The sequence below is a fragment of the Sorex fumeus genome, unplaced genomic scaffold (genome assembly GCF_029834395.1).
Source record: "Sorex fumeus unplaced genomic scaffold, SorFum_2.1 ptg000063l, whole genome shotgun sequence".
Lineage (NCBI taxonomy): Eukaryota > Metazoa > Chordata > Mammalia > Eulipotyphla > Soricidae > Sorex > Sorex fumeus.
Genome location: NW_026606120.1, coordinates 75,951,049 through 75,975,433, shown reverse-complemented (window position 1 = coordinate 75,975,433; position 24,385 = coordinate 75,951,049). Strand labels below are relative to the sequence as shown.

The 24,385-nt window shown below is 45.7% G+C and overlaps 1 protein-coding gene across 4 annotated transcripts in view; it reads left to right on the top strand.

The window, feature by feature from the left end:
• STAT3 (signal transducer and activator of transcription 3) overlaps window positions 1–24,385 on the top strand; it is a 60,986-nt gene that overhangs the window by 13,783 nt on the left and 22,818 nt on the right. For all 4 annotated transcript variants that reach the window (XM_056126996.1, XM_056126994.1, XM_056126995.1 and 1 more), the window contains exons 2-4: window positions 20,857–21,006; window positions 21,955–22,099; window positions 23,221–23,319. In XM_056126996.1, the coding sequence (XP_055982971.1) occupies window positions 20,879–21,006; window positions 21,955–22,099; window positions 23,221–23,319 (372 nt within the window). In that variant the 5' untranslated portion in view covers window positions 20,857–20,878. The remainder of the gene's footprint in view (window positions 1–20,856; window positions 21,007–21,954; window positions 22,100–23,220; window positions 23,320–24,385) is intronic.

The following is a 24,385-nucleotide window of genomic DNA, read 5'->3' as shown; positions in this document are numbered from 1 at the left end:
TTTACAACTCAGGTTATACAGAAGAAACAAACTTTGGGACAGGAAATAACTTGCCTCTCCCCCCACTAAATTTAATCTTTAAGCCCTCATAAGTCTGAATTGGGCTGATCAGAGAGCCGCAGTCTAAAGTCCAGACATACTTAGTGATTTTTATGTTTAATCTCTCTTGCCTCTGTGTGCCATATGATCAGAGAATACTGATTTCTACTTCATACCTTATTATTTTAGTAGAGAAAGAAATATTGAAGATTTATTTATAAATCACTTGTAGGGGATAAACACAATTACTGGAGGTCATTCTTCTTGGGTTCTTTTTAATTACTGATAACATAAAAATATGTTTTTAGGGACTGGGTAATTAAGTGTAGTGGGTGAGGCACTTCCCTTGTACATGGCTGACTTCGTAGATGGTTTGATACTTGGCATCACATACAGTCCCCTGATCACTGCAAGGAGTGATCTCTGAGCACAGAAGCTAAGAGTAATAATCCCTGAGCACCACTAGTATAGCCCAATAACTAACAATATATATATATATACACATATATATATATACACACACACACAGGTTTCCTATAAACAAAACATGTGCTCATCCTATTGCAGGATCTCTCATTTCCAGCCCCTTAATCTCTCTCTCTCTCTCTCTCTCTCTTTTTTTTTTTTTTTGGTAGAGGTGATGCTTTGGACCACATTTGGATGTACTCAAGGCTGACCCTGGCTCTGCTCAGGGATCACTGCTGGTGAGGCTCAGGGGACCACATGGTAACAGGGATTGAATTGAGGTCAACCACATGGAACACAAGCACCTCATTCTCTGTATTATTGCTCCAACCCTCCTTAATATTTATGTTAAACACTTCATTTAGGGACCATAGCAGTAGTACAGTGAGTAGGATGTTTTCCTTGCACACGGCTAACTGGAGTTTGATCCCCGACACCCTATGGTCCCCTGAGCCCTCCAGGAATGATCCCTAAGCACAGAGCCAGGAGTAAGCCCTAATCACCGGGTATAGCCCAAAACACACACACACACACACACACACACACACACACAATACTTGTTTAGCTTTCCTATACCTTTACTACTAACTTCCCCTCAAATCAGTAGTTCTCTCAAACACGTGACACTTCAAGGGTTTCAATGCATTGATGACCTGTTCGCAGTTCTCCTGGCAGTCTGCTCTTCCCGAAACCCCCCAGTCCTCTACAACCATGGTTTCTCTTTCCTCCCTCCTGGGAGGATTCCATCTTTCCTAGACCCCATCCAGGCCTCTTTCTGGCTTTCCTGCTTTACTCACCGAAATAATATTTTAGTGCACATAATTTGAAAGCATTGTTGGCTCAGTTAATTTAGAATCCATCAGTGTTTGTGTTCAAAGTCTGATGTTCTGATGATGTCTGATATACTGGAAGAGACCTGGACTTTTCTCTGGAATCTTGTACAATTGTATTATTCACAGTCTTTCAAAATGTCACGGGATGTGCCTTAGTCTGGGTCTTTTGTCACTGATTTAATTTAGGTGCTAGAAGTCCTTTTCAAGGCTGATAAGGAATATTCTGATTTCTTTAGGGATTGGTAATTTGCACCTTACCATTTTCCCTTCCTCTCTGTCAGTGAAGACTCTTGTTCAGATAGCGGGTCTTCTGGCCAGGATGAGTTGGGTTTTTTGTTTGTTTCTCTCTGCTTCTATTTTCTGTCTTTTTGTTTGCTTATTCTAGGAGGTTTCCTTTCAGCCTTTCTGTTTAATCTTAAATTCTGCTGTCATGTTCAATTTTAAGAGCTTGTTTTCATGATCATTTGCTTCATTTTTATTCTCTTTCTGTTAAGGAAGTAAAGTGTAAATAGTCTCTCTTAGGAAATCACATACAGTTTTGTGAAATTCCCAGGAACCTTGTGTCCGCCTGTTTGTCATGTTGGAAGGTTTTACTCAGTAGCGTGACAGTTCTCAGTCACCACTCAATGGTCTTCCTGTGCTTGCTGGGTTGGCTGTATTGTTGGGGTTTTCTGTGGGGTGACTGGCTGCTGGGTTCTGGGAGCTGACATAGGCGACTTCCCACCAGTCTCCCTCTCAGCATTCAGTAACTCCCTCTCTCTGTTGCGCCTGGTCCCTAAGTCAGGACCTGGCTTTCTCTAGACCCTAAGCATTTGAGCTCCTGCTGAGGTTGGGAGATTGTGGAGGAATCACAGTGCTCGTGTTTTAGCCAGTTCTCCTGTTTTCTGCCGATATCTTCAATCTGGAAATCCCCTCGTAGGGATGTTTGGTTTCCTCAGCTGAGCCATGTCTCACACTGTCTGGATGACTGAATTTTATTGCTGATTGTTCACTGTCATCTCTTCTCGTTCTTTGTGCAGTCAGTGGCTTTTGTATCCAAGACGTCACTTTGCTTTGCTGTAAGTTCAATAGGCTGCAGTTGTTGGTTGTTATTGTTGTTGTTGGTGGTGGTGTTATGTGTGTGTGTGTGTGTGTGTGTGTAGCAAAGTAGTTTTCTTTTTTCCTTCTTTTTGGCTTTTTGGGTCACACCTGGCGATGCACAGGGGTTACTCCTGGCTTTGAACTAAGGAATTACTCCTGGCAGTGCTCAGGGAACCATATGGGATGCTGGGGATTGAACCTGGGTTAGCGTGCAAGGCAAACACCCTACCTACTGTATTATCATTCCAGCACCGCAAAGTAGTTTTTATTAAAAGAAATTTAGAGAGGGGTCAGAGCCAAACTTAGAGTGCAGCGGGTAAGGTATTTGCCCAGCATGTGACTGACCTAGGTTCTGATCCCTGGCACCCCATATTGTTCCTGGAACCCACCAGGAGTGATCGCCCAAGTGCAGAGCCAGGGTTAAGCCTGGAGTGCTGCTGGGTACGGCCCCAAACTCAAATCAAACAGAAGGTTAGAGAGATAAGTAAGTGAAGAGAAGAATCTCTGTTCAAGGAAGAATATGGATGGTTTGTTTGCTTCAATTGCAGTGCTGGGTAATCGTGAACCCTGAGCCACAGAGCAAGGCAAATGCTCTGCCACTGAGCTCTAGCCTCAGCCGTCACAATTGTGTATGTGTTTGTTTGTGTGGGGTCAGTGCCCAGCAGTGTTTGGAGGCTTCTCTTTTGGTAGTGCTCAGGGATTCTTGTGGCTTGGGCCATCTCCCTGGCCCAAAGATGAAGTACACTTTTGGGTTAGAGCAATACAATTAATTAATTAGCACCTTAATTGATTTGTGCTTCTGGAGTTGAACCCAGGTACTTACACTTGCAGGTGGCCTGCCACTGAGCCACATTTCCAGCTTTTGGATTGCATCGAACCAGATCTGTGATTGGGAGACGGAATGTGGTGCTGGAGAACCAGTTCAGCTTAGCCGCATGCAAGGCAAGCACCTTAACCCCTGAATGGTCTCTCTAGCCCCTATATTACAATACCTTAGTTAAGTTTCATATACTTATTCCATACATATTTGCACATCCCTTAGGTGCTGGGCAGTAAGTAAGCAGAAGAAAGTCTGGAACTTCCTGCACAAGAGGTGGTTGTGGAAGTTGATGAAAGAAATCTGATATAGTGGAGACTGCAGAGTGCTGTGGGGGAAAGTTCAGCAGCTAGATGCGCTATTTTACATGGAGGGGTGTCCAGTTACTGTAGTGCAGAGCCCTGAATGAAGTGAGGGAGCCAGGCTTGGATGCTGTCTGAGGGGGAGGACTTGCCAGGCCAGAGGAAGAAGTACAGAATGCCAGAAGGCAGAGCTGAGGGTGCTGTGTTCAAGGAGTGGTGAGGGGCAGGTGTGGGCAGAGGGAAGAGCAGTTGGAGCGGTGATCAGAGACATCCAGGGATGGAAATGAATTCATTGGTGGGCTCCAGTAGGAGTTTGAACCTCTTTCTCTTTTTATTCGGTTTTGTGTTTAGGTCCTAGCCATTGGAGCTTGTGGGCAACTCCTGGCTTGGTGGTGTTTGAGAGACCATGCAGTGCTGGGGATAGAACCCAGGGCAAGGCATGTGCTTTATCACTAAGTCGCATCTCAGGTCCCTGGATTTTTCTCTAAATGGGCATTGGGCAGAGAAAAGAAAACACTCTGATTTTTATTTGGAAAGGATCAGTTATATGAACAAGAGACTGTAGAGGGATGGGGATGAAAGCATCTAGACCACTGAGGAGTTTAGTCCGGGAGCCTCGGAAGAGTTGATCTGGCTTTGGCTGAGAGTGAAGCAGTGGGGAGATCTGTCTCACAAGTCGAGTCATCAGGTTTGTCAGTAGAGTGGATGCCAGAGAAGCAAGAGCAGAGGCAGGGAGAGAGAGGAGTCAAGGCTCACTGTCAAGGCTTTTACGAGCACAGCATATGTGGATACACAGCATACACAGCAGTCATTTGCTCCATAGGGAAGGTGGAAGAGGAAATGGGCTGGGAGAGGTTTTTAGCGAGGGGGTGAGTTTGGGGTACATTAAGTTGGAGATGCTCGTATATTTAAGTGAACCTATGGAATCAGCTGTTGGAGAAGACTGTGGTATTCATGAGAGAATAGTGCTAGAAATGCACTCTGGGGAATTGTATAGAGGCTTTAAAGGAGTGGGAATGGATGAATCATCCAGGAAGTGGTAATCTAGGCACCAGAGAAATAGCATAGGAGCGAAGGCTCTTGATTGTGAGTGGTCAACCCTGATTTGATCCCTGACACCACATATGTTCCTCTGAGAACCGCTTGGAGTGAGCCCTGAGTACACAGTTGGGAGTAATGCCCTGAGATTGCTGGGCGTGGCCCAAAGAACAGTAATAATAAACTGGTATTCCAGAAGGAAAAGGTTTACTATTAAATAGTTTTTATAATAGTCATCCTTATATATTTTTACTTTATTCTTATTGTTATTCAACTTATTTAATTTTATTACAAACCACATCTGGAAGTGCTTGGGAGCTACTCCTGACTCCGTGCTTAGAGGTTTTTCTGGTGATGCTTAGCAAGAGACCATGCGGTGCCAGGAATCAAATCCCAGCCTCTTGCATGTGAAGTTTGCTCTCAACCCATTGAGCTATCTCCCTGGCCATTATCATCATTATCATTATCACAACGTCAGGAATCCAACCAGTGCGCTACTGCTGGCAATGCTGAACTACGTCCATGACCCTAAAGTCTCTCTCTTTTTCTGTCTACACTTTGGAGGTCAAACCCAAGTCTCACAAGCTACTCCTCCACCCCAAAGATTTTTCCTTTTATTTATATGTTTATTAATTTAATTTTTTGCTTTGGGGCCATACCCAGCAGTACTCAGGGTTTACCCTTGGCTCTGTGCTCAGGGATAAGTACTAGGGATGGAATCTGGGTTGGCCACGTGCAAGGCGGACACCCTACCTACTATATTATTGCTCTCCCTGGTCCCTTTTTTAAAACGACACATTATTTACTCATGGAACTTGAACTCTCTCCAAAGACTTTTATTGCCATGTTAATAAAATGTGGCTCTAGGCACCAAATGCAATCAAGCCCCGCTGCTGCAGTGGAGTAAAGCAGCAGCCCCATAGTGTGTTTCTGGCTCTGAAGCAGAGTTGAGACAGGTGCTCCCTGGAGGCTGGTGTGGCTCCACTCTGACATCTGGGAGTGGATGTTGTCCTGAAGCTGTTTCCCTTCCTTTCAGGCGCAAACTGGACGGTAGAGCCTCTGCGGCTTATCCGCCTGCCTGCCTGGCTGGATTTAGGGACGACACCTTCCAGGAGAAGCAGGTGGAAGCAGCTTGGAAGTTGCACACGGAGACTTGCAACACACTCTGTGGGTTGGAGTAGTTGAGAGCTTAGTCAGAGTCCAGGGAAGGTGATAAAGATTCCCTGCTGCCGGGGAGGCATATCAAAGAATTGGGGCCATGTTTCACAACTGCCCCAAATGCCCTTTGATTTTGAGGTTCTATACCAATCCGTGATGGTTTTAAACGAAGGAATTCTAACAACAGGAGTCATGGTTGTGGATTGTTAGGCTCTCTGCATCAGGATGTCATTAACACCTTTTACAGGAAATAGTATCTTAGGGAGAAAGTGTCTTGAATAAATTAAAGAGAAATATCTTTCTTTTCTTTAACAAGTGTGGAATTTGTTGAAGTCTCAACTCTGTGACGTTGATTTTTTTTTTTTTTTGGCCACAACTGTTGATACTCAGGGGTTACTCCTGACTCTGCACTCAGGAATCACTCTTGGCGGTGCTTTGGGGACCATATGGAACCCAAGGATCAAATCCAGATTGGCTGCATGGAAGGCAAGCACCCTACTCTCCGGCCCCTCAAGTCTGTGACCTTGAGAATCAAATAAAAAATTTCCTTTGTCCATCCAATGTTCCAGTACCAATCCCACCACCAGTGTGACCTTCCCTCCATCAGTGTCCCCATTTCCAACTCTGTCCCCAGCCCCAAGTCTACCCCCTTGGCAGGCACGAACAAATTTACTTCATATTTCTTGTTATAACATGAAGGCAAGTGAAATTATCAAAATATAGATCAATAAAAGTCAATTTATGATTTTAAAAATTCCCTTTCTCGAACTGGAGTGATAGCACAGCATGTAGGGCATTTGCCTTGTGTGTGGCCAACCCGGGTTTGTTCCCAGCATCCCATATGGTCCCCTGAGCACTGCCAGGAGTAATTCCTGAGTGCAAAGCCCAGAGTAACCCCTGTGCATTGCCGAGTGTGACCCAAAAAAGAAAAAAAACTCCCTTTCTCAGCCCCATATCTTTGGAGAATATTAATCACATACATGCATTCTTGATCAGCGTTAGCGTGACTCTTTCATTTGGGCTTTGGCCAAAGATAGCAGTTCCTATAAGTTTTTTTTCCGCCAACTTGTTCTTCTCCTCCCTTCAGTTGCCCTCCAGCCTGGAAAGTTTGACATTACATTTGTTTGCCCAACCTACAATTGTTTTGCCAAGGCTAAATTCCATTCGTTTTATTTTTCTTTTCTTTTTTGGTCCTTGAGTCACACCTAGTGTTGCTCTGAGTTTACTTCAAGCTCTGGGTTTGGGGTTACTTCCATTGCTGCTCAGGAGACTTCAAGGTGCTGGTTATTGAGCTCAGTCCTCCCACATGCAGAGCAAGTACAGTTTAAGACACCTTTATGGCCTACCATCTGATTGTTAAATTTGGCAACTCGGTGGAACTGGAGAGATAGTATAGTTGGTAGGATGCATGCCTTGCATGTAGCTGACCAGGGTTCGATCCCTGACATCTCATATCTCCAGCACTACTGAAGTAATTCCTAAGTGCAGGCCCAGGAGTAACTCCTGAGTGTGGTCCCAAAACCAAATAAAATCAAGTTGGCAACTTGGGACTGGGGGTTTAAAGCACTTGCCTTTAAAGTCAACCAGTCAACCCTGGTTCCATTCCTGGCACCACATATGTTTCCCTGAGCACTGCCAAGGCTCACTCTTAAGCACAGAGCCAGAAATAACCCCTGAGAACCACAGTATGACTCCTTCCTCCTCCCAAAAGGAGTCAAATCACAGCACTTGACCCCTCTTCCCGATCAGAAACACATGCTAACATTTCCCCTGTAACTTTGGCTGCTTCTAGTGTCTCTCTTCTACTTCAAGATGACATTCAAAATTTTCCATTTGGGCCACCGTGATGGCTCAGAAGATTCAAGTGCATGCTTTTCATGCGGGAGTGCTGGGTTCCATCTCTGGTGCCTCATACTAATCCTACTCCCAAGAAACAAGGCAAGAGTAACTCCTAGAAAAAAAAAAAGAGTTCAAATTTTCTTACAGTTAGCTGTGTCTCCTTGCTTCCCAACTTCCTCCCTCTGAAATTGTTCATCCTCACAAATGTTCTTGCCTAAAATGCTTCCATTGGTGGCATTACATATCCCATTTTTGTTCTCCAACACCCCTTCTAGCTTGAACTGGCTACCCACCACACCTGGCATAGGTGTTTGAGGCTTTTCTTGATTTTGCTCCATTTCCTCTGTGGGAGGCATACTCTGCCGGCCACCCTCCTACATCATTGTGATTTAGAGCTTCTAACTGGATATTCTATTTAAGATACCAAATGATCATTTCCTTTATAGCTTCCTTTCCACCCATTTGCATACAGATAAACATAGAGCTCTCATTACAAAAAGCTTCTCTGGGTCACAGTGCTCAAAAGGGTTCTAGTACCAGGCTGACAGCTGCCTCTCTTGAAACCAGAGCAGCTCCACCCTGAGTAACTGGTCATCCAGAAGTTTTTCCTCTCTCTCTCTCTCTTTTTTTTTTTTCCGGGGAAGGGGAGAGCACACTGGCAGTGCTTAAGGCTTACTCTTGGCTTTATGTTCAGGGATCACTCCTGGCAGGCTCAGGGGACTGCTGGGATGCTGGGAATTGAACCTCGGTCAACCATGTTCTCTACCGCTGTACTATCACTCCATCCCCCCAGAGTCCCCGGTGAGCAACAAAGCATCTTTCTGGTAAACTACAAATGTGGAGGGATTCACATTCCCTGGAATCACACTTGCTCAAGGCAGGCTGCCCAGCGGGTGGTGGTGGGGGGGGGACCCATTACAGCTGGTGGTGCTCAGGGCTAACTCTTGGTTCTGTGCTGAGAGATCAACTCTGGCGGTGCTGAAATATCTTCATTAAATTATTTCCAGTACCTCTTTTGAGTCTGCTTAAGCCAGGTAGTATGTGGGATTCGGGGATTGGTGCGTGCGTGCGTGCGTGCGTGCGTGCGTGCGTGTGTTTGTGTGTGTGTGTGGTGAGAATGGTAGACGTAGTTATGAGCCCCAATCTAAGACACTTTTTTTCCAGTTTTTTGGGTCACACCAGCAATGCATAGGGGTTACTCCTGCCTCTGCACTCAGGAATTACTCCTAGTGGTGCTTGGAGAACCATATGGATGCTGGGAATCGAACCTGGGTCGGCCGCATACAAGGCAAATGCCCTACCCGCTGTACTACTGCTCCAGCCCCCCAGTCTAAGACTCTTAATGCTCAGCGAGCTGACTGGCCAGCATATTAGCGACAAGCACACATCAGTGAGTCACATACCAAGTACCAGTGACAGTCAGGGAAGGAAGACATGTGGTGGGCCAGCACTCAGGGAAGCCTGGGGTGGGAGGGTGGTTTGAGCAGCTGAGAACCAAGCGAGGAAGGGCCAGTTCAGTCAGCGGGAAAGTGCCACAGGTCACGTGAATCCTGCGCTGTGTTTGGTGCCCCTTCTTCAGTTGAAGAAGCAGGGGAGCAAAGAGGCTCAGTGTCAATGGTGACCCCCAAGACCCCTGCTCGATCACCCCCAGGACCTTCATTCTCAGCACAGCTGGCTGAGGCCTTTTCAGTACCTGTCTCGTGTTCTGCCTAAGGACGGTGCAGCCTACACGGGGAAGAGACACCTCAGGTCTGGGTCTGGGAAAGGTCTCCTGTTGAGGCCTGGCCGTCAGAGAGGCATGAAGAACTCTCACAGTGTCCCAGGTGCACTTTGACTCTGAAGCTCTGGGCTGTTGTTCTTTCTCCTTTGAAGTCCAGTGCCCTGGACCCTCTTGGTTAAATATCAGTTTTGTACCTCTTGGGCAGCGTTTGTTTTTGGATTACAGTCACTGAACCGTCTGGAGCGAATGCCGTCTCATTTATAGACTGGTCTTTGAAGGCCATCTAGCCCAGCTGTTTTACCAATGTGAAAATGACTACGGCTGTGACATTGCTCAGTGATGATTTTGTTTGTCTTTGGGCCACACCTGGCGGTGTTCAGGGTGCCCTTCTGGAGGTACTTAGAGGACTGTGTGGTTTTGGAGTCTGGGGCTCCTGCATGCAAACCATGTGCTCCAGCCCTTAGAGTCCCTTCCCTGGTTCCTCTCAGGAACATTTAACTGTCATTCAAACCCTAAATGTGCAGAAACCCGGGAGGTTTTCCCCTGATGACCTTTCTCTGAGTCCTCTTCACTTTCACCTTTCACCTCGCTCCTCACCTCTGTTTCTCTAGGATTTCTGGAAGATGTTCACTTCAAAACAGTTCTGAGGCCCATACCCTAGACAGGCTACCACTGGTCATCTCACCTGATTACTGAAGCCCAAGGGAATCTTCTGAAGTGTCACTGAGACTCAATTGTCTATTTCAGACTTCACATCTAGGCTGGAAAGAGCTCCCCAGACTGGACTGCATGCTCTGTGTGCAGAAGGCCTGGGTACCCTCATTCCTCACCCAATCGAGCTGGGAGTAGCCCTGAGCCCCTCTGATCTGTTCCCAGACCAAAACCAGAATAAAAACAAATTTTGCTTTTCTTTTTTTCTCTCTCCCTCCCTTTCCCTCTCTCTGTTTCTCTCTTCCTGCCTCCTTCCCTGCTTCCTTCTCCTCCCCTTCCTCTTTCCTCCCCCCCTCCACTCAAACTTACACACACACACACACACACACACACACACACACACACACACATATTCAGGGCAAGAGCCATATTCTTCACCCCATTGCTTAAAACTTGACAACTTCCTACAGCCCTTGGAAAAGAGCTTGTATTTCTTCTCTTTCATTTTGGCTTTTGGGCCACACCTGGCTGTGCTCAAGGGATAGTCATGGCTCAGCTTGGTGCTGAGGTGGGGAGGGTCACCCCCATGGTGTTAGAGGTACCATGTGATGCCAGAGATTGGACTCGGGCCTTCTGCATGCTCCAGACTGTACTCCAGGCTCCCTCTGCCAGGGATTGAACCCAAGCTTGGCAGGGCAGCATGCAAGGCAAGCACCCTACCTGCTGCAGTCTTTCCCCTCTACCTTTTAAAAATATATATGAAAGTAACATTCACTTAAACCATCATATATATTTAGAATGTGCAATTTCTTTCTTTTTTTTTTCTTTTTGTGTCACACCCAGCGTTGCTGGGTGTGACACAAAAAGAAAAGACAGGGGTTACTTCTGTCTTTGCTCTCAGAAATTACTCAGCAGTGCTCGCGGGACCATATGGGATTCTGGAAATCGAACCTGGGTTGGCTACGTACAAGGCAAATGCCCTGTCCACTGTACTATTGCTTCAGCCCCAGGGTGTGCAGTTTCATACCTTCAAAATGTATGTTACCCAAAAAAGCGTAGTCGAAGTGACGTCTGCACTTGTTTGTTCATTGCAGCACTGTTTACAATAGCTAGAATCTGGAAAAAACCTGAATGCCCAAGAACAGATGACTGGTTAAAGAAACTTTGGTACGTCTACACAATGGAATACTATGTAGCTGTTAGAAAAGATGAAGTCATGAAATTTATATACAAGTGGTACTACATGGAAAGTATCATGCTAAGCGAAATGAGTCAGAAAGAGAGGGACAGACATAGAAAGATTGCATTCATCTGGGGAACATAAAGTAACAAAGTAGGAGACTGACACCCAAGAATAGCAGAGTACCAGGTTTTAAGTACCAGGAGGTTTACTCCATGGCTTGGAGGCCAGCCGCACACACTGGGGGGAAAGGCAGCTCAGATAGAGAAAGGAGGACCAAATAAAGGGTATTGGGAGGATCCTCCCAGGATGGGAGATGCGTGTTGAGAGTAGACTCTAGACCGAACATGATTGCCACTCAATGCCTCTTTTGCAAACTACAGCACCCAAAAGGAGAGAGAGAACAAGGGGGAATGCCCTGCTACAGAGGCAGGGTGGGATGGGGGAGATGGGGGTGGGAGGGATACTGGGATCAGTGGTGGTGGAGAATGGGCACTAGTGGAGGAATGGGTATTCGATCATTGTAAAACTGAAACCCAAGCACAAAAAATTGTAAATCTACAACTGTACCTCATGGTGTTTCACTAATAAAAAAAAATAAATTAAAAAAATAAATAAAATAAATAAATAAAAGATGTTCTAATCCAATTTAAAAAAATGTATGTTACCTCACTGCAGCCGCAACCTAAGTACCGGTATTCCTCCACTGCTGTCCACTGGTCCCCTCTCTCCTCTCCCCAACTGGTGACCGCAGTTCTGTGGTGGGAACCCAAATATTTTGTTTTTGTTTAGTTTTGTTTCTCTGCTTTGCTTGAGGACTTATCTTTCTTAGTGGCTGACAAGTGCCATCTGCAACTGCCTCTTGCATCCTCCTTCCTTATACAGTGCCTGGGGGTGTATTCCAGAACACCCCCGCAAACCCTTGAGACAGTATCAGTGTACCCTGTAATAGGCCCAGGCCTGGCCCTCAGAGCCCTCAGGTGAACACTGTACTCCCAGTTGCGCCCTGATCTCTGCCCTGGGCCAGAAGTTTTCTGCCTACCCACTCTTTTTTAATTTCTTTTCCTTTTGGGTCACACCTGGCAGTCCTCAGTGCTTATTCCTGGCTCTGTCCTCAGGGATTAGGGGGACCATATGGTGTGCAGGGGATTGAACCCAGTTGACCGCATTCAAGGCAAGTGCCCTACCCACTACTCTCTTCAGCCTCTCGGTCTGGACACTTTTGTTTTCTAAATGATGAAACCCAGTTTCCTCTTCAGGGGTTCTGCCTTGGCCCCTGCTTTGGTGGCCAGGTGCCTACAGTTGCTATTTTGAGGTATGATCTTGTGTGAATGAGGGTGCACACACCAAGGGCACTCCCAAGGCAGAGACGTGCCAGCCGGCTCTGGTTCTGGAGTGAGTTCTCCTTCCCAATAGATCTCCAGGTGTCTGGAGAGGCCTCTCTGTTCCTGATCTTTTTCTCTCCTTTTTGCTCCCCAATCTTCTTCTTACTGAGAAACTACATTCAAAGGTTTGGTCTTTCTTCCAGACTGCCCTTCCCTGAATGTGCTTTGTTTTTTGGGGGGGTCACAGACAGGGAATACTTGTTGCTGAGCTCAGGGACTTCACCAGGCATTGAATGTGTTTTGTGTTTTTGTACATTTATTTAAGTTGTGATACAGGACCCAAAAGTCCATGGCACATAGTAAGTTCAGTGGTAATATTTAGTTCTTGGAATAGGTTTTTTGGGGGGGCTGGGGGATGGGATTTAGGGGGTTCACTTGAAAGTGCTCAGAGACTATTCCTAGTTATGTGCTCAGGAGTGACCCCTAGAACCATTTGTGGTGCCAGGGATTTAAATCAGGGTTGTAACAGGAGCGAGGTAAATCAATGTCTCACAACTGGTACTATCCCCCCTTCCCCCTCTTCCTGTACCACCTAGTTTTGAACTACATTTTAAACAACTTTCCAACTTTCTTATTTTTTCACCTTTTTCTTTTCATTCTGGGTATCATTTATATCTTCACCATGAGTTTATTTTTGGACCTAGAGCTCTTCTTTTTTTTGGGGGGGGGAAAGAAAGGAGTGGGATTGGGCCACACCCAGTTGTACCCGAGATGCTGCTTCCGGTACTGTTCTGGGGTAGATGGGACTTGAGCGGGCACTCTGGGGACCATGCAGGGCTGGGACCCCAATCTGGGGCTCTTAATGCAACACGTGTGATCTAGGTCTTTGCGCTATTTCCCCTGTCCCTCAAGCTACTCTTTAGTGAACTAAGTTTGGCGATACTTGATCTGACCACCTCCCACCCTCGTTGGCTCTCCTTGCTCCCCAGAAGCTTGTTCACTGATGTCTGGTGTTAGCCCCTGGAACACATAGGCCTGCCCAGAGGCAGAGTCTTTCCTGCCCTTGACCTCACCCACCACACAGCTGCAGAGGGGCCTGGTGGGGGAGGTGGAGTGCTGTAAAGTGGGGAGACTGACGTACTTAGTTTGGTCTGTTTTGTGGTTTTTGTCTGGAGCACTCTTCTCAAGCAGCTTTCACCATCTCAGTCATGGGCGAAGCGTGTCATGTTGAGTTCCTTGCAGTTTAGAGGGAGTTCTGTTTATGCTCTTATTCCTTTATTCTGAAATATTTGGTCTGTACGAAATTCCTTAACATTATTTGATTAGAAATAACAGAAGTCTTTAGTTGGTTTCAGGGTTGTTTTCTAAAAGAAGGAGCTGGGTGAACATGAGATAATGGAGCTTCTTTTGGTTTTGTTTTTAAAATCCTCTTTTTAATGGATCAGAGAACTAGGTTTTCTTTCTTTTCTTCTGTTCGCTTTCCTGGTAGTCATTACCTTTTACCTTTTAAATTAACTGTAGAGTGGACACATTTTATTTTCTATATTTCTGGAAAAAATATATATCTATAGTTTTTATTTGGGGACCACACTAATGGCACTCAGAGCTTACTCCTGGCTCTGCACTCAGCAGTCATCCTAGTGCTGGGGGGACCATATGGAATGCCGGAGATTGAACCTGGGTTGGCCACATGCAAGTCCAGCACCTTACCTGCTGTGTTATCGTTCCAGCTCCTAAAAATATTTTTTAATATTTATCTGATATGAATTAGATATTTCTACAAAGGTGCTAAGATTCAGGGCATGTTAGAATCTGAACTGGAGAAAGTTATATTCTCAGCTCTAGATTCTTTACCTCTTTCAGGAAGAAGTCAGCTACAGTAGAAGAATGAGGGGTAGGAGATTTGGGGGAAGTGGGAAGGAGGGAGGATTGAGTATACTCCAGAGTTTTATTGAAAACTGTTCCTGTGGCCAGAGAGATCAGATAGAGATTAAGGTATTTGCTGTGCATGTGGTCAACCTTAATTTGATTCCCAGCATCACATATGGTCCCTCTGAGCACCGCTAGGAGTGATCCCTGAGCACAGAGCCAGACGTAAGACCTGAGCAAAGCTGGGACTGAGTCCCCTCCAAAAAAAAAAAATCCAACAAGAGAATACAGAGGCACATGAGAGAGCTCAAAGGGCTCAGTTCATGCTTTGCATGAAAGAGAACTGGATTTAATCCCTGATACCACCTGGTCTTCTAAGCAGTACTAAGTAGTACTGGAGCAATCTCTGAACATGAAGCCAGATGTAGCCTTCTAGCACTGTTGGTTATGACGCCCCCCCCCCAAAACCCCTAATAAATAAATGGGATTGCAGAGTTGTAGAATACTATGATGGCAATTTTAAAAATAATTCCCTCTCTTTTTTCTCCTCCTCCTCCTCCTCCTCCCCCTCCTCCTCCCTCCTTCTCCCTCCTCCTCCTCCTCTTTGTTGTTGTTGTTTCTATTTTTGAGTCAGAGTTGGTTGTGCTCAGGGCTTATTCCTGGTGGCAATTTTAAAAATAATTCCCTCTCTTTTTCCTCCTCCTCCTCCTCCTCCTCCTCCTCCTTCTCCTCCTCCTCTTTGTTGTTGTTGTTTCTGTTTTTGAGTCAGAGTTGGTTGTGCTCAGGGCTTATTCCTGGTGGGGCTCCAGGGTCCATGTGCACTGCCAGGGACCAGACTGAGGTTGACCACATGATGTAAGACAAGTGCCTTACCTCTTTCCTAGCTCTCCGCTCCCACCTGCTTTGTTGCTGCTGTTGAATGTCTGGTGGTGGCCGACACCTGGCTGTGATGCTAGGGCATTCTCAGCTGGGGTGCATCTCAGGGGTGCACAGTAGGCGGTGGTTGCCCACGCCTCAGCTGTGGTGTGACTGAGTATACACTCCCTTAGTTGAGTGCCTGCATGCATATTCTCCTGGGGGAGCCCTCCAGTTGAGGCACACACATTCTAACCATAGTGCTCACACATGGGCTTCCCTTGTGTGAAGCCCAGGGGAATGTTGAGCTTTCAATATTCTCTTGAATGTTGGTCAACCACTGGAAGTTGGTCTTCATGGTAGTGGTACTCATGCATCTTTTTAGTTCTGTTGTTTGCCAGAGGTCACACGCCATTGTGTGGTGTTCACACTCACCTGGTATAGCCAAAAATCACTTGTGGCATCAGGGATCACAGATACCCAGGCTGTCAGTCTTTGGGATAAGCTTCTGGGATCTCATTTGACACATTTGGGCCACTGGGAATTTGAACACAGCACCAAACGCTTGCAGGGACGCGCTTGAAGCTCTTGTGCTTTCCCTCCAGGATGGTGATAGTAACTTTCTGGCAAGGGATGGGCCCACATCTGGCAGTGCTTGGGGCTTTCTCAGGGCTCTGCTCTCAGGGATCACTCCTCGTGGGGCACAGGGACCGTTATGGGATGCTGGGGATTGAACCTGGGTCAGCTACATGCACGGTAAGCATCTTACCCACTCTACCATATCCGGTCCAAAGAAAGAAGTTATTCAAACACTCTGAGATACATATCAATGGGTCAGTCATAGTTCTGGGGAGTGAAATTGAGCATTTGGGTGATATAATTATTGTGGATTTTTTTCTTAGTATTAAATATTTATTTAAAAAATGACTTAATGACACTGAAAATGGGATACACAGAGAGAACTCTAATTTCTATAGAAATGAGTACAGATATACTCATGTTACTTTATGTATTGGTCATCTTGGTTTAGCCTTTCCTCTGGTAAACAGGAGTTTAATGTAGCGGTCAGATAAAATACAGAAATGCTCTATCAAAAACGGAGGTATTTCTGATAGAGAATATGGTTAACACCCAAAGAATCTTTTGACACATTGGATGGTGGAACAGAAAGTGATCTTTTTCACTTTCTATTCTGAATTATTGCACGAGCCTGGTTTTCATTCTTCTCTCTCTCTCTCTCTCTTTGTCCATTACGCCTTAGTATATATGGATGTGAAGTATAAGTCTTTTTTGTCATTGTTGTTGTTTTGGGGCCACACTGGCAGTGCTCAGGGGTTACTCCTGGCTCTGTGCTCAGAGATCACTTTTGGTGGTGCCGGGTTTGGCACGTATAAGGCAAGTCCCTGCTGTGCGTCTGTAAAATTTCTTTCTGTAAATTGTTCTGACTTGTGTTTCTAAATACATTACTTGGAGGTTTTATTTGTTTTGTTTTGTTTTGGTGCTACACCAGGAGGTTCTCAGGAGTTACTCCCTAATAGGGGACCATGTGGTTCTAGAGATCAAACCTGGGCCTCCTGCAGGCAAAGCATGTGCTCAGCCCATGAGTATGTCTCTGGCCCCTTTAGTTCCTTTTTATTGGTGGGAAGGTGCTTTTTGGGTCACACCCAATGATGCGTAGGGGTTATTCATGGCTCAGGAATTATTCTAGTGATGCACCGAGGCCATATGGGATACCAGAGATCAAACCTAGGCTGGCAGTGTGCAAGACAAACACTCTACCTGCTGCACTATCGCTCCAACCCCCATTTAGTTTTTTTAGATTGAAATAGACAAGTGAGAACTGTGGCTTTGGGCAGGCTTTTTAGTATCTTTACAGTAATAAGTTCCCCATCAGGCAATAGTTCTTTGCCTTATGACTTGTTACTGGTAGATTATCCCCAAGGGGTTGAGAAATTCCCGTTTTAAAAAGTCCAGAAATACTTTAGCAACTTGCTGTTTCATTTTTGTTTTTCTTTTCAGTTTAGTTGTATAAAACAAGGATCACACTTAGCTTTTCTTTATACACTAGCCTGTGTAGCTGGGAGAATGATTTAGTGATTAAATATAACTGGGAGAATAGACCCTATGACTTGCACTGAGCCAACTCCCTCATAGAATTAACATCCTGCACTTCTCATGACTTTTCAATCACTTTCTGTGTTCTGGGGTTCAGTGAAAAGGGTTATTAAGCCATAGGCTTAGCGTTATTGCATAGAGAGCCAGAGCTATAGTAGGGTGTTTGCCTTGTATACGGCCAACCTGGGTTCGATCCCTAGTCTCTCATAAAGTTCTTTGAATCCCCCAGGAGTAATTCCTGAGTGCAGAGCCAGGAGTAAGCCCTGAGCACTGTTGGGTTGCCCCCCCCCAAAAAGAAGAATCCCAAAAGGATATTTCATTGAGCAGGTCATATTGATAGTATAGCAGGTAGGACATTTACCTCACATGCAGTCAACCAAGGTTCAATCGGGCACCACATATGGTCCCCTGAGCCCACCAGGAATAATCTCTAGCTCAGAGCCAGGTGTGTGGGGCTCAAAAATAGACACATATTCCATAGATATGAAATACTTTACTTGTAACTTAGTGGCATTCCTTAATTTATTATTTGAAAAACCAGAATTACAAGTGTGAAATAAAATGGACTCCTGAATCTTTTCCAGTCAAATAATTATACAAAGCAGGTTGGCAGTGCTTTTCTTAGCTACCTGGTGAATGATATCCTATAGTTATGCAGTGATTTTGTTTTATTTTGGGTTTGGGGACCACACCCAGTTATGTGTTGGGTGTTCTCAGGGGCTACTCCCTGCTAGGGGACCATTTGGTGCTGGGATCAAATCTGGGTTTCCTACATACAAAGCGTGTGCTCACCCTGATTGGACTATTGCTCCAGCCCAGATATGCAGGTATTATGAAGAGCCTTTAGTCCTCCTGCCCTGTGGCTCCTATTAATCAACAGGATTGCAGCCAAGCAAAAAGATTAGATAAATTGCTGTTCCACTCTTTGCCCATATTCTGAAAATACTGCGACTTTTTGGCTTTGCCACTTTTTGTTTTTCTATGTAGGACATTTAGCACAGTTTCACCATAGTAAATAGCTTTGTCTTTTTTTGTGTGGTATAATTTTATGGGGAAAGTAGTTTTTGTTTTTGTTTGTAATTTGCATGGGCATACCTAGTGGTACTCAGGGCTTACTCCTAACTCTGGGCTCAGGGGAGCCTACGTTGTACCTGGGATTGAGAATCCGGGTTGGCTGAATGCAAGACAAGTGCTTTACCTGCTGTACTATCTCTCTGGCCCCTGGGAAAAACTACCTCATCTCTGATTTTAGAAATAAAAAAAAAAGGTAAAGGCCCTCCCGTTGTTCGTCGATTTGCTCGAGCGGGCCCAGTAACGTCTCCATTGGAGACTTTGTTGTTACTGTGTCTGGCATATCGAATACATCACGGGGAGCTTGCCAGGCTCTGCCATGCGGGCGAGATACTCTCGGTAGCTTGCCGGGCTCTCCGAGAGGGGCAGAAGAATCGAACTCGGGTCAGCCATGTTGGCTGCGTGCAAGGCAAACGCCCTACCGCTGTGCAATAACCCAATATATTGCATAACTTCTTAGCTCTTTTTGTTCCCAAGTGAAACCAAAAGCCATCATAACAAAAACCCCCTTAATATCTGTTCCTGGGTTTTCAGTTTGGAGGCCGCATCTAGCAGTGCTCAGGAGTGACCTCCTGGCAGTACTTTGGGGACTGTTATGTGGTACCAGAAGTCAAACCTGGACCTCTTACAGGCAGCACCTGTGCTGTGGTCTATAGAGCTCTGACTGATCCCAGTGGTGTTAATTTTAATCCGATATTTTACAGAAGCCAATATATCAAGGTACTGATCTAACAGGGATTGAATTGAGATATTTTGTGGTACTGTCTTCAAAGTGAGTGTGTAGTTTGCACTTACACAGCCATCTCAATTTGGATCAACCACATTTTGCATGCTCAGTAGTCACATGTAAGTTAGTGACTAGACTCTGTATATAAACCATGTGCTCAAGTTCCTGGCTCCATGCTCAGATCACTCCAGACAGCGCTCGGGGACCATACGTGGTCAGGGATCACACTAGTTTGGTTACGAGCAAGGCCTGCACCCTCCCTGCTGTGTTGTCGCTCCTGTCCTGGCTCCGTGGTTTTGCATACAGGGTGTTAGGGATCTCCTGCTTGCATATCAGCCCTCACCGCTGTGCGTGTGCCACTACTCACTCACATCTGTGCTTGGGGGAAGGGAGATGGTGAGGAAGGACACAACTACAAAGGCATGGGAGATGCCCCAAAGGAGGAAGCCTTTATTTTTCATTTTGAGGGGCCATACCCGGCAATGCTCATGGCTTACTCCTGGCTCTGGCACTTAGGGATCACTCCTGGCAGACTCGGGGAACCATATAGAGTGCTGAGGATCAAACCTGGCGCTGTACTATCTCACTGACTCCAATAAGTGTAAAGTCCATTCTGGCATGATCCACACTTTTCAGGAAGAGACTTAAAGGCACTTAATGAGATTAATTTCTTTTATGGGGAGGGGTGACGTGGGAGGGTGGTATGTATTTGGTTTTTGGGTTACACCCAGCATTGCTCAGGAATTACTCCTTGCAGTACTCAGGGGACCCTATGGGATGTCAGGGATCGAACCCAGTTGGGCTCAAGCAAGGCAAGTGCTCTGGGCATTGTACTATCAGTCCAGCTCTAGGTTTAGTTCTTTTTTTTGCGGGGGGGGGAGGGCGGAGGGTCACACCCAGCGATGCACAGGGGTCACTCCTGGCTCTGCACTCAAGAATTACTCCTGGCAGTGCTCGGGGCACCATATGGGATGCTGGGAATTGAACCCGGGTCGGCCATGTGCAAGGCAAATGCCTTACCGCTATGCTATCACTCCAGCTCTTAGGTTTATTTCTCATCTCAGCTTTTCTCTGGAGACATTCATGAACTTTTGTCATTTTGTGTGCCTGGTATTCTTTTTTCTTTTTTTCTCATTTCAGACTTAGAAATTTAAAAAACAAAATTAGTGGGGCCAGGGAGATAGCAGAGCTGGTAAGGTGCTTTCCTTGCTTGTGGTGGCTGACCTGGGTTTGATCCCTGGCACCACACATGGTTCCCTGGCTATCTCTGGACATGGTCCCCCTGTCCCCCAATTTTTTTAAATAAAAATTAAAGTAGTTTTGTTACTAGGAATAATTCCTGAGTGTAAAGCCAGGAATAACCCCTGAGTATTGCTGAGTGTGGCCCCAAAACCAAATAAAATAATTAATTAAATAGCTTTTAGAAGAAGTGATATTGTTCTAAGAAAGAGATATATATTGTAAATTGGGAGAAATATGTAGGATCTTTTCCAAAGTTTGTTTGTTTGAGGGCCACACCTAGCAGTGCTCCGGGCTTACTCCTGACTCTGTGCTCAGGGATCACACCTGTAGGGGAACCATGTGGCAGTCTCAGGGATTGAATTTAGGGTTGGCTGCATGAAATGCATCTCTTCAGCACTTTCCCCTTCCTGCAACAAAGCATATTTCATCCTAGTCACAGACCTGAGGCCTGTGATGAGCTGATGGGAGTATTTCAAGATCTTTTATCTGGCTGGGCTTAGTAATGACCTTCTAAACACTCTGCTTTGCAGTTGGGACCCCGATTCCAGCAGGATGGCACAATGGAATCAGCTCCAGCAGCTGGACACGCGGTACCTGGAGCAGCTTCACCAGCTCTACAGTGATAGCTTCCCCATGGAGCTGCGCCAGTTCCTGGCCCCTTGGATCGAGAGCCAAGACTGGTAAATGCTTCTTAAGAAACTCCCCTGCTCATTAGTTTTCATCTGAGACAAGAGACATGGTCTGCTCTAGCTTAACTCCAGGCTAACCACTTCATGGAAAACAAAACAAAATATAATGATGCAGGTGAATGGGCTAATAGAGATGAGGAGATTAAAGAAATATTTTTAAAACCATTTCTCTATTAGGACAAACAGGCAACTCTCTGTAGGCCCATTGAAATAGCCTGCTTGGCAGTAGATATTTTTAAGATCAACTTAGCTCTTATCTCCCTAGTGAGTTCCGCTGTATGTTCTGACACTCTGGGGTGCATTACAGTTATTTTTTTCTGAGAATTCTGTCCTCAGTAGAAGTTCGGGTTCATTCAAGGCCTTAGTGGTAGTACAGTAGGTAGGGTGCTTACCTTTCACACAGCCTGCTTGGGTTCAATTCCCAGCATCCCATATGGTCCCATGAGCACTGCCAGGAGTAATTCCTGAGTGCAGAGCCAGGAGTGATCCCTGAGCATCATTGGGTGTGGCCCCAAAACTAAAACAACAAAAAGAGAAGAAATATGGATCAATCCTTATGGTTCCCTTTTTAATTCAAGAGAAAGTCAGTAGGGAACAGCGACTTATCCACACTTGGATGCATGCAGATCCACCTTTTATTTATTTTAGCCTCTAACACAATTTTTTCAGATTTTGGGGGGTACTGGGAAGTGATTCAAATGGTGAGGCAAGTTTATCCTAACCTGGGGTTCCGTATTTAATGCTTGTAATCTGTCCACAAATTTGGGTAAGACTCTAAAGCCCTTCATGTTACTGCTAAGCAGGGCGAGTCTAAAGTGATCAATGCAGCCTTTGGACTGATTTTTATTTTTTCTCCTTTTCCTTGATTCTATACGTGTTGGTGTAGTGTGGTATGAATAGGTTTCAGAATCAGTCGTTTATTGTTCTTCCTTTCCCCAGGGCATATGCAGCCAGCAAAGAATCACATGCCACTTTGGTGTTTCACAATCTCTTGGGTGAGATCGACCAGCAGTACAGCCGCTTCCTCCAGGAGTCCAATGTCCTCTATCAGCACAACCTGCGCAGGATCAAGCAGTTTCTGCAGGTGTGAACCCACTACACATGCGTCGGGGCTTTAACTTTCTTTCCTGGAAGAATCTTTTTTCCCATTTGGCCAGGTCAGGAGTGCCTCTCTTGTACTTTTTTGTACATTTTTTTTTTTAAGTTCTTAGCTCTTTTTTAAAAAAAAAAAACCTACATACATGCCCTCTCATTATCTGAAATTCACTTTGATTGTAGGGGACAGAGAGAAAACTTGGCAGTGCACGCATCTTGATTTGTATGCAGTAGGCCTGTGGAATAATCCTGAGCACCTTTAGGTGTGGCTCAAAAGCTGGATAAAAGAAAAAGAGCATGATTATAACCAGGTCACCTCTTAGAAAGAGGGCTTTTACTTTTCAAGGTTAAAGGAATTGTTTTTTTCCCCCCTTGGAGATACACCTGGCATGGTGCTTGGGGAGAGTGGGGGTAGGCTCATTTTGGAGGTACTATGGATTAGAGCTGGGGCTCCTTCATGCAAAGCATGTGCTCCAGCCCTTTGAGTCATCTCCCAACCCCAAACGTTACAGGTTTGACCACATTTCACTGCATAATTGTTGAAGATGTTAAGCAAAAAAAAAAAAATTGGCAAAATTGTAGGGCAGGATCATTATGTGAAGCTTTAAAAAAGAATTGTGGAGTCAGAGAAATAGTACAGAGATACGGGGTATGGCCAACCCTAGTTCAATATCCTCTAATCACTAGGAATGAGCTCTGAGCACAGAGCCAGGAACCACTCCTGAACACTGTTGATTGTAACCTCAAACCCCAAAACTAAATAACTAAAGTAAAATTTTAAAATTGTGCCCGTGTTACTTTAAAACAACAACAACAACAACAACAACAAAAAAACCAGTACAATTTCTTGGTAGAATATGGTACCCTGTGACAAAAATCAGATCTCTCAGACTTCACTGTGGCTCCTCTTGGAGTCACCCACATCTTGGCTGCCTTTCCTCCTCTTCTCTCCATCCCCACTGATTGCTCTCAGCCTCAGAGATAGATGTTCAAGAGTCAATGTAACATTTGTCTAGGTTTATGAGGAAGTTAGTCTGAATTAGCGACGTTCTGTTCGCATCAGTCCCGTAGATGAGCTAAAGTTTTCTCGTTCTCTTCCTCTCCTTACAGAGCAGGTATCTGGAGAAGCCCATGGAGATTGCCCGGATTGTGGCTCGGTGCCTGTGGGAAGAGTCCCGCCTCCTTCAGACGGCAGCCACTGCGGCCCAGGTGAGGGCTGGGAAGCCAGCCAGCTTCCACTAAGTACAAAGCTCTGTTCACCTCACATGCTCTTAGTGTGTGCATGACCCCTACCCCAGAATACAGATGTCGGGATTCTTCAGTGTGAGGGCTTGTGGTGCTGGGAGAGTGGGAAGTGGACCTAGGGCTACACCTCATGATGGATCAAGGGCCAGGGATTGAACCGGGGTCTGACACATGTAAGATGTGCACCCTAACCTCTGTACTATTTTCCTGGCTCTCACTTAGAATGGGTCTTTACTCTGCATCTTGATCTTTTTCGGTTTAGTAGCATATCATAAGTCCTTCTAAGTCAGTTAGTCTAAAGTATGTTCATGTTTGGGCTGGAGCAATAATCCAATGAGGTTGGTGCTTGTCTTGCACATGTCTGGCCCAGGTTCAATCCCCAGCATCCTATATGGTCCCTAAGTCTACCCGAAGTGATCCCTGAGCACTTGCCTGTTGTGACCCTGCCCCGCTGGGACCCCTTGGAATCCCCTAGAGCACCACTGCCAAGAGTCCAGCCAAGCCCCGGATGGTGCAGCAATGATAGCAGCAGCAACAGGGGGAGTGCAGGGGAGAAATACAAAACCCAGAAAGCAAATCAGAAATCTGCTGGAACTAATAAAGTTCAGGAAGGTTATTGTATTCAAGAGAAATAAAATTTGTTTTGTTTCATTTTGGGGGTCACACCCAGATGAGCTCAGGGCTGACTCCTGGCTCTGTGCGTAGGGGTCACTCCTGGCCAGCTGAGGGGACTGTCTGGGGCGCCAGGGATCAAACCCATGTTGACCGTATGCAGGGCAAGCCCCCTAATAGTACCTGCTGTACTGTTTCTCCAGCCTCCAAGATAAAAATGGGCAGAGTTGCACAGTTGTCCCCTTACACAACAGCAGAAATAACCTTGTATATAATGTCAGAAAAGATCTGATTCATAGCAATCAAAATGAATATGTGCGGCAGGCATGTTATTGATGTGTGATTAAAAAAAGGTGGAGTGCCAGGAAATGGAAAGATGAGAGGTGATTTCTGCTCCCAGGACTAGATTAGAGATATT